Source organism: Psittacula echo (assembly GCF_963264785.1).
Source record: "Psittacula echo genome assembly, chromosome: 7".
NCBI classification, from domain to species: domain Eukaryota; kingdom Metazoa; phylum Chordata; class Aves; order Psittaciformes; family Psittacidae; genus Psittacula; species Psittacula echo.
The window spans coordinates 16,289,374-16,300,348 of record NC_137740.1 but is presented as its reverse complement, the minus strand read 5'-3'; the positions used below and the strand labels follow the sequence as shown (position 1 = coordinate 16,300,348).

General features: G+C 36.7%; 1 protein-coding gene across 1 annotated transcript in view; it reads left to right on the top strand.

The window, feature by feature from the left end:
• Positions 1-366: 366 nt before the first annotated feature.
• TTLL7 (tubulin tyrosine ligase like 7) overlaps positions 367-10,975 on the top strand; it is a gene marked incomplete at both ends in the record, with an annotated part of 50,719 nt that continues 40,110 nt past the window's right edge. The window contains 6 exons of the mRNA XM_080623665.1: positions 367-391; positions 526-654; positions 1,402-1,523; positions 2,215-2,282; positions 7,738-7,896; positions 9,502-9,718. Of these exons, the coding sequence (XP_080479791.1) occupies positions 367-391; positions 526-654; positions 1,402-1,523; positions 2,215-2,282; positions 7,738-7,896; positions 9,502-9,718 (720 nt within the window). The remainder of the gene's footprint in view (positions 392-525; positions 655-1,401; positions 1,524-2,214; positions 2,283-7,737; positions 7,897-9,501; positions 9,719-10,975) is intronic.

Here is a 10,975-nt window from a genome sequence, read left to right as displayed (position 1 = left end):
ATTAATACTACAAAAGCATTTTTCTTAGAAAAAACCCAATTGAATTGTAGTGAACAAAGTTTTATATGAGTGGAACTTGATCAGTCTTTTAAAAGAAACGTTCCTTGTGACTTGTTATTAAAAGCATTTCCATAGTTACTTTTCAGCTGTTTATGTTTTTTTTAGGATTTCTCTATAGCAAAGTTTCTAAATTTTTATTTTTTTTTCCCCACAGATATCTATGCATTCCAGAACTAATATTTGCTACTACTGGAGACTGAAATGGTATGACTGGAGCTTTAAATAATTCAGCTTTTTTAGCTTCATCATTTTCTGAGAACTTGAGACAGAATTTTGGGTTCTACTTCTACGCTACTCTAGGTTATAATGCCATCCTTGCCTAATGAGAGAGGTATGCTAGTCCTGGATTTTTAATATTGTCTGTTAATTATTCAGTATGCTTGTGCCTCTAAGTTGGAACAAAGTGAATGTTTGTATTTTTAGTTGAGATATAAAGATATTAACAGTTACAACATTATTTTTCAGAGAACCATAGAACTGCTCCCCTGGCTTTGACTTCGGGACTACCCTATCAAAGCACAATTAAAAGAAAAGTCAGAAAGAAGAAGAATGGAGTCATCACTGCCAATGTCGCTGGCACAAAATATGAAATTGGTAGGAAGCTACATATTTGTTTTCCTCCTAATAGTAATAACCATTGATTAACTAATGGGGGTGAATTAATGGACTTTGCATCAAGCTGACAGTGAGACTTTTCCAAAGGATTTTCTTTTGTAAGAATCCTTTGTTCTTTTTTTTGGAACATAGAGTTGGTAGCTTTGAACGCTGCAGCTGTTGCTCCCTATTTTTCACTCAGGGAAGAGCCTTGAAACGCAAAAGCTTAAGTAATCAAGAAGGCTGTGGAAAACCTTCTAATTATGGATTCTGTATGTGTTTGGAAGGTTTTTTTTCTTCTTTGTTTGTTTTTTATATTAAAACAATGTATGCATTTACTTTTGTGCCTTGACTGAAGAGGCATTCTCGTCCCCTATCTGCAGTGACACTTGCAGTCATCACTGTTTTAAAATTAACATATGTGATAGCCAAGATTAACTCAAAAAGCCATGCAAATGGACTTTTACTAGATGACTGGGGAATGCACTGAAGCTCTTTAGAGTTCTCATCAATGGTTGTGCTCTGATTCCAGCCGCAGTACAAGGTGCTGTATAATGTTGTCATGACAGGTTTGCAATAGACTGATGGAAGTACTGGCAGATAAATAATAGTTTGCATGCTAACATTGTTCTCAGACAAAGGGTTGAATATTGGAAGTGTTTAAATTCTTAACTGATTTTTTACGTTTTCAAAACACATCTATTTTAGAGATTCAAAATATTCCCTAAATATGTGATTTCTCCGTAGTACGTGTAGTAATACGAGAAATGGGATTTGTGAAAACACGTGATGAAGATGAAACAGCTAATCTTATATGGAGTGATTCTGCTGTGCAACAAGAAAAGATTGCTGAGCTTCAGAACTATCAGGTAGAGTGATAGGATTTCTGACATGTTTCATGAAACCACTTCATTCTGAAACATTCAGAAATGTGTTACTTTTGGTCAGTTACGTTTGTGTGGACAGGAAAAAAACACCCTGCCACAAAATACCACTCAGCAGTAGGGCTATACCACTACAGATTTTAAAATCCTATTCTCTTTTCCAGAGTTATCTGTTCATACCACTTGGAATCTGGTGTTTCAATACTTAAGGCTGTTCTTTCATGCTTTTGTCTGCCAGTTGGGTGTTGTGAATGATCAGAGTTTAAAAGAAGATGTAAAACATCATTTATAAGTTGCTCATAAACTTTTAAGCAGTATGTTAACAAGCAGAGCTCTCTCCACTGTTTCTGTGGATAAATAATTCCTTTATTTACCATTATTTTGTGAGAGCATTCTTTCTTTGTAGGTAGCTTTGTGAGTAAGGGTATGATAGTCTCCTTTCACGTCTGAAATTAAATCAATGCGCACTTGTGATGGTGGAAGAGAATACAACTAACAGCATCTTTTCTATTGCTAAGACTATGTAGCATAATGTAAGATATTATCATAAACAGTTTATGTGGAACACTAATTATGTTTGCTTGAGTGTGCGGTTGAGTGTTTTAAATGATTTTTATTAGGTGTGGCAGGAAAACTAAAACGTACCAACAAACTTTCTTTTCTTCTCCTTCCTCAGAGAATAAACCATTTTCCAGGAATGGGGGAGATCTGCAGAAAGGATTTTCTGGCAAGAAACATGACTAAGTAATTTTCTTTTAATATTAAGAAGTTTTTCAGCCATAGTATTTGACGCAGTGCAGTTAAGGTTTGTTTATTTTTACTAAGAGTCTATGAGAGGACCAACAATAACTTTCCAAGTTCCTTAATAACTTTGGCTTTGGTCCTGGATCTATAGTATTGGAGTGGGCTACTGTGTCTCTCTGGTTGACTTCAGTGGAAAATTCTGTGGGTTCAGTTCTCTGTCTGCAAATTGCAGAATGTAGGACAGCCTTAAGTTACTGTGCAACACATTTCATACATAATACACCCAGGTGTATATCCTGCAATGGTAGAACAGAAAAAATAACTAGTATGTGGATGGGTATTATTTGATTAAAATAATTAATTACTATATTAAAAAAAACAACCCTGAAGCATCTTACTGTTTATATAAGGAATAAGTCAGAGAGGTTAATTTATCTAATTATAACTTCTCCTCACTCTAGTGGAATAGCTGGTAGCTGAGAATCTGTGAGTAGGACCTGTAAGAAAACAATACTAAATAATGGTTCAATGGCCTGGTAATAAGGAAAAGTTAAAGTGTGTGTGAATATTTGGTTCTTCTAATCTAAATTAGTTTAAAGAGGAATTATTAATGGAGTTAATCGTTTGGCCCCAGACATTACCTACACTGCGTTTCCTGTTACCAAAACAGAATTTGTTCTCATATTTTAATGTAATTAATGTGATATCTCTACTGTCTCCCCCTTCCTTTTCTGTTTTGTGAATATGACACATAACATGTAGAATGTACGCAACTATTATGAGGCAAATATTATGTGCATTGCTGTGGTGTCTACATGTCTTACATGTGGGCCAGAACTCCCTTGTGTCAATACACATCACACAAACACTTTTCACTCCCCCTTCCAGACTTTAAGTAAAAACACAGAGATAAAAACATAGAGGCAAACAGTGATTTGGAGGGGTCTTGGAAACAATGGAACATTAGTCAGTTTGGTAGGCAGTGGCATCCCTCTGTATTGTTACAGTTCTGTGATTTAAAAAAATGTGCAAAATGGACAAAAGGCTCTTGTTACCATGCACGCATTATTTTCAAATACTGTCAGATTATACCTCTCTCAACCTACTGTATTCTGAGTTTTAAACACGATTTAAAGGCTATTCATGTGGAAACTGCACATATAGATAAAATGGGAAAATAATTTCTCTGATACAATAACTCCTAGTCAAACATGTCTATATTGTGACTTTGCTTCATATCAGTAGATAATAGTGGTACGCCCAGTTTAAAGGGTATTCATGTGGACATTGCACATATTATAGATAAAATGGGAATAATTTCTCTGATACAATAACTCTGGTCAGACATCTATGTTGTGACTTCGCTTAGTATCAGTAGATATAGCAGGGTTTTAATCAGTCTGGGTTTTGTAGATCTAGCCTCACAATTTAATGCTTAGTATTCATATTTATACAAATTAAAATCATATGCCTTGACTGCTTGTGAAATCACAAGTCAGTTGGGATAAATGGTGAAGCAAGCTCTTGTCTGTAGAGTGGAGGATTTTGTTCCACACAGCTGCTGTTCTGTCTTAAAATTCATTTGAATAAGATTGTGCAGAAACACTAATTCTGTTTCCTTACCTTTCTGCTGCATGCACTGTTTTCTGTTGCTGCTACTGAATAGCTGTGGGTTTTGTACTGTTGAGAGTTCATGAAACAACTGGAGTGAATTAGAGGAGAGTAGACTCCTTTTTGGTTTACTTTTACTTCTGTTGTTACACTGATCTTAACCTTCATTTTATTGCTAGCTATTGGGAATGGAGTGAAAGAACAAATCTACTAGACTCTTGAGAGGCAAATGCTATTCAGGAGGAATTGCAGGAATTCCTCTTACAGCCAATATCCAGCTCTGGATCACAAGACAATGGGGTTTTCACACGGACAAGGGTAGAAGGAAGCAGTGTAATAGATAGTGTAATGTGAAGGAAGACAACCCAGCACAGAAAGTGATGGACAAAGCGTAATGGACAAAGAGTAATGGAAAAGGTAGAAGCAGGAATGTAATTGAATGTTGGGTGAGGCCTTGGGTGGCATGGTTTAGTGTGAGGTGTCCCTGCCCATGGCAGGGGGGTTGGAACTAGATGATGTTACGGTCCTTTCCAACCCTAACTATTCTATAATTCTAATTGAGAACAAAAGGGGCACAAGCATCATTTTCAAGGGGAATAATCAGAACAGAGGTGCCATTGTAGGGCCAACTAGATCTTAATTTCTGTAAATGGTCTCTTAATTTGTGTAAATGGTCTCTTAGATGAGATCTTCTCATGTGAATGATAAGTTTGATTACAGAATAACACAGTAAGTGGGGGAGAAGGTGTACAGGATAAAGGGGAAAGAGAATAGACCCATGTATGAGATGGTCTTTTTTGCAGCACCTTTGTTGTTTATCACAGTATGCTAGAGATTGGAAGGGACCTCAGAAGATCATCTAGTCCAATCCCCCTGCCGGAGCAGGAACACCTAGATGAGGTTACACAGGAATGTGTCCAGGCGGGTTTTGTATGTCTCCAGAGAAGGAGACTCCACAACCCCCCTGGGTAGCCTGTTCCAGTGTTCCATTTATGTTTATGCTTAAAAGGTTTGTGAACTGATCATGAACGAAGAATTGTTCTCATCCATACCTACCTGCTAACCTCCTTTCATACTTGAAAAGTCAGAGGAGTTTGAAACCTAGGCAGCAGAACCAGTGTTATTAGACTGAGAAGTCATTTCTTTAGTAACCTACATTTTGTTCGACAACTTCAATTGTTTTGCACAGAAAGCATTCTGAGAAACAAGAGTACAGTCTGATTGTATCTGTGAGCTAAAATAGCACTCAGAAGAACAATCATTTGCTGTTTAATTCTCAGACCTCCTCTTCAGTCCTTACTAGGACTGCAAAGGCTAAAGAATAGAGCAGCAGAGTGAAAAAGTGGTTACCCACAGTAGTGGATAGCAGATGTGGAGGAAAATAGGGCTATTGTAGTGGAATAGGTCTTGATTCCACAAGCTACTTGATGATGTTACTAAGCCATTTCTGAATAGGGCCAAGCAGGGAAAGAAAGAACAGAGCTGAATTCTTTTGTGAAGAGTTTTAGTGCGCACCAGAACTTGTAAGCAATGGTTAAGCCTTATGCTGTAGTCTACCCAGTTACGCATCTGTCATGGTTTAGGTAGAAAAAGGCTTGTAGAATTGATGTACTTGCAGCCACAAAAGAATGTTTCTAGGATAGCTTGAAGGTATATTGATTGAATAGGGAGTATGTGTATTGAAACCTGCAAATAAGTTAAATGGCAAGTCTGTATCATGTAACACTTCAGGATGCATATGATAATTTGAAGAGGAGTGGAAACTGACACAATTTATTTTTGCCTAAATGGGATAATTTCTGACTAGATAAACGATTCAGTTAGCAAGGTAATAATATTTGTAAATATATAGCAGATGGAGAGTAGTTTAAAAATATGCATGAGTCATGAATTAACTAGTTCTGTTTTTTAAACTATCTCTGAATACTTGGTGCCTTTCATCAAACCAGATTTGTAAAAATAATAGTTACAATGAAGCTGCAGAAGCACTGAACCTCATGCAGTACTTCAAGACTACTATAGCAATTGTGGTTTCTGCAGTGTTTGTTGTGTAGTTGGCTAAGCAATTTGGTGGCAGTGTATCTATTATACCAGTAGGGCTTGGCTACAGTCCTGGCCTTACAGATGCCGTTGGCAGCTCTGTTTTTTCCATTAGTATTTGAGCCACTTAAAGAAAAAGTGACTTGTGCTGCATCAGGAATATTATGTGGGCTCAAAGTAGAAATAAAAAATTGAAGTGATACTGTCTCTTTTAAATGTAAATTATCCTGATACTGTAATTAATTAAAAAGTATTAAAATTCCCCATGATGCCATTTAAAAAAAAAAAAAAAAGTCAAAGTGAGGAACTTCCTATCTCAGTTAATTTATTTTAAAATATCCAGTCACTTTCTGTTGGTCTGTGGATATTTGTATTTTCAGATGTGTCCACCCTATGTTACAAAGTAGTTTTGAGTTACACGAACTAATTCCATATGAGGTTATGCATGAAGTTTCAAGTAATCCAAGTACCTGAAACAAGCTAGCTGCACCAGTATTTAACTCAGCAGAAACTGAATTTATTCTGCTGCTAACTGTGTCTGCATAGCACGACCAAGTCCACATTGCTCCTATAACTTGGCTGTTAACCAGTGTTAAAGCTACTTTGTTTAAAGCTAACCCATATGTATCTAGCACATACTGCCAGTCTGGTGTGGATATAATCATGGAATCATAGTTTGAAAAGACCTTCAAGATCATATGTTTCCTACCTGCCAGATACACAGCTTTGGGTGATGGAAACTTCTGCTAACTGAGTTCTTTACCATTTTTGCTCTTCCGTTTGTCTTTCCTGCACAGACAACATAGCCATAAAATGAGATGTGCTCTCTACCTCAGCTACCACAACTGTTAAAGCAAGGAGATCAGGAACTTGCTGTATCCTTTAATCAGATTCAGTTTCAGAAATTGTTCCCTGTGATGTTTTAACCTTATTTTTATTTTAGCTCTTCTTCCCCCCGGCCCCTCTTGCCTTGCTTTGCATTTCTTTGCTTTCTTTTGACTAAATAAGGTACTGAGGGAATCTTAATGTGCTTATACCAAACAAAAATCCAAGCTTGTGTGTTCTGCACTGTGGTAGAGGTGTATGAGCAGTAGTTTGGCTTGTGTGAAAGTATGTTTACTACAACTCCTTACTTTTCAAATTCCTTCAAAAGACTAGAAAGAAACAAAACCTTCCTAAATTGCTTCTATTTTAATTTTAAATTTGATCCTTGTTATTAATATTTTTTGTACCCATGAAGAAATGTCAAATGTCCCAGGTGCTGTTTTTGTGTGTGTTGATCCTTATACATCCCCAAACACATAAACATAAAATATGAAAATTAAAATGCTTGTTAAATATCCCTGTCCCTTCAAGGGAAATAAAAGGGGGAAAAAAAAAAAGAGGAATCCAGTAATCTGTTAGGTAGGGAAAGGTCTATAATCACATGGTCTATTGTGAGTTTGGTACTTTTAAGAATAGGACTAACATCATCTGAGTAACTGAACAGAAACTACAGCAGGAGTGAGATGGATGCGAAGAAGTGAGATAGATGCCAAGAACTGAGATGGATGCCAGTAACATGATAAGCAAGAATGATACGATAATAAGCAGAAAAGCACAAGATAATCTGCTTTTTTTTTGTGTGCATATGAATATGTTATAGAGCTCTAACTACTCTTAAACAGGTGCAGAAGTTTGCTTTGATATTACAGTATTTTCCTAACAAAGTTTCCGTGTCAAATTACTGTAAATGCTTTCTAATCCTGAGGATTGAAACATCAAAGTAGTTGAAAGATTTTAACTCAATTACTTTTTTTTGCAGAATGATCAAAAGTCAGCCTCAGGAGTATAGTTTTATTCCTCGAACATGGATCTTCCCTGCAGAATACACACAGTTTCAGAACTACGTAAAAGAACTGAAGAAGAAACGTAGACAGAAAACTTTCATAGTCAAACCAGCTAATGGTGCAATGGGACATGGGTAAGTTGCCTGCTAACTTCAGTCTTCTTACCCATTAAAGGTGGAATCCAATGCTGTTTACATTAACAGAAGCTGTGTATCAGTAAGAAGATTTTATTTCAGGTTTTGTGAAAGCTGATGTATTGGACATAGGCTTAACAAACAGAAACAGCTAAAATTAAAGCTAAATTGAAGTGGTATTTTAATGCTGTTCTGAATATAGGATAATTAGAGAATGCATTTTTTTATGAAGCTCAGATAATTCTTAAAAGCAGGATTATTTTTATTGCAAAGTTATCTGTTATGCTTAGACTTACAGGGTGAGATTGTATTTGGCATAAATGGCAGGGTTTTGGGGGCTGCAGGCTGCAGGGGTGTCATATGGGAGAAAGTCAGGACCTTCAACAGCTATGAGAGCAGCCCAACCACCCCATTGCATACCAGAACTGAATCCAGTCAGAGCAGCACAAACATATTTAAGAGTGGCAGCCATAGCTGTAGGTGAAACAGAGGAGATGCTTTTGGGAATGTGGCTGGAGGTACACTCATGGAAGGTAGTGATGCCAGTGCTAGAGGAGGGATAACCCTGAGGAGGCTGCAATCTGCAGTTCAGTTGAGACAGTTTTGCCTCTGACAGGGCTGCACAGTAAAAAAAAGAAGAGATAAATACTGCAAATTCATTTTCAACTCTATTCCTGAGTCTAGATATTGCAATTTGAGCTTTTATGGCTTTTAATATAATTTTGCTTATACAAAATTATATTAATTATATGTTAAAGCTCTTACATATATCAGAATTACTGTAAAAGTAAAGCCCCTCAAGCTTTTCCATTTCCTGGTTTTTCAGTCCTCTTGATAAGGGTAAAGATAAGCTGAAGGGATAGGTAGCAGCATAATTCAGAGAAATGCCTGGAAAATGCTTCAGTATATTAGGAGTATTCAGCACCAGAATACTGAAATGTATCATAAATAATAGAGGATAAGATTAAGGCAACAAAGCTGTGGGAATTTGGGATTAATATTTGTACCTGAAAAATATTAGCTATTACAGTTATTTAAAAGTCTGTGTAGTTAGGGACTACCAGTTTATAGTGTGTATATAAATAATTTTTCATTCTGATGTGAGGAAACTGAAATACAGAAATATTGAGCTTAATCTATGCCATCCACACGCGTACTTAGTGTCCTGCTTTGCAAACATCATCACTAGGTCAGGCTAGCACTGAAAGTTCTTTGCAGCCTGTACCTCAGGCAGAAGTTGTGACAAAGACTAGAAGCCTATTTTTAGAGCTGCATGGGGAATAATTGCAGAAGCTGGACACTGGTCGTTCTGCCAAACAATTTGTAAGTGTAAAGGGAACCTATTATTACAAATTGTTGAATCAAAGGAAGCAGAAATTTATGTTGAAATGGCTCATTGCCTTTTTTTATCCAGTGAAGACAGTAAAAGACAGGAAACCGAAAACCAGGTAAAGGAAGAACTTTTTCTCTACCCTACAAGTCAGATATATGTCTCTTTCTGCAGGTAGACTTTAGCCTGACTACCTGGCTGGATACCCACGAGAATCTGTTTTGAAGAATAATGTTAAAGTTCCATGTTTTTAAAATAGCTTTCATTTTTACCAGGATCTCTTTAATAAGAAACGCAGAAAAGCTACAAGCTCAGGATCACTTGATTGTTCAGGAATACCTTGACAAGCCATTTCTTATGGAAGGCTACAAGTTTGATTTACGTGTGTATATTCTTGTCACCTCCTGTGACCCATTAAAAGTATTTTTATATCATGATGGACTAGTGAGAATGGGCACAGAAAAGTATCATCCCCCCAGTGACTCAAATTTGGTAAGTTGGAGTTCATTCCAATTTATTACTTGTGCATGTAGAAATTTCTTTGCCTGTGTAGTGTTTGGAGGAGGTAAAATAAAATAACTTAATGGTTACATTGCTTTTATATTTATCTGAGACTCAGTTTGTGGTGGGGTATGGGGATAAGGTTTATCTCCTGTTAGATCATTGTTTAATGTTCCTGAAGTCTGGAGCTTCTGCTGAGGATCCTGCAATATTTTAGCCATTGTGTTAGAAACATATGCAATAAGTGGAGAAACAGTGATACAAAAGACCACTGCATGAAAGTAGTCACTGCAATCCCTGAATTTGAGGGAATCTATTTCTGGTACTGTCTGTCAGTGACCACTTCAGCAGGGAAAGGAGTATGTTCTTAAAACTTTAGGTTGCCTGTAAACTTGCAAAAAGAAATGGTAAGGGACATGCTAAAGTTTTTGAACACTTTAATCCTCTTCAATGTATAGCATCTCCCCTCCTCCTGAGAGGTGTAACTCCTCTTTTCTGGCACAGCCAGACACTCAGGTGTCTCTTAAGAAAGAAAGAAATCTGAAGCACTGGGAGGCATCAGTAGATTTGGGTTTTATACCTCACTCTGTACTTGTTGCTACTGTATGATTCCTTTTCAATGCCATATACTTTAGAGCTGCTTCAGTGTAATTATGCAGTAGACAACATGAGAGCTTTCTGCCTACTTGTCACTTAACATTGTCACTGTCTCGCAGAGCATGTTTGAAGAATGCAGGTATAATTTGGATACTGGTACAAGTGGTCTATTTGGAAGGGTTCCAATATTATGTTTGGAATAATTTGCTTTTAATATTATTTTATCATTACTGATCTCAGCATCAGCAGCACTGAAATCTGCTCTGAGTGGATGAACAGAACAGACAGTTATTTCTGTGTTCTCACAACTGTTCATGTTGCAGTTTGTCTATTGTATGGAATAACCTGGCTTCATCACTAATGACATTGTTCTTCAGATGACATTGTTCCACAGTGACATTGTACCAGATAACTTCAGATTAAAGATTAGTTCAGATGTTGAACAAAACACTTTCATGTTTTGTAGTCTGAAAAGTAATTGTTTTGTCTGAAATGGTTTGAATTTCATGGAAAGATGACAGTTACAACAACTCAAAAACAATAGTTTTCAGAATGATTCTCAAAGCAGTAATTGGAAGCCATGGGAGAAATTAATTACTTGTAGTGCTAATACAATATATTGTTAATTAACCTGCAATTAAATTGTTTGGT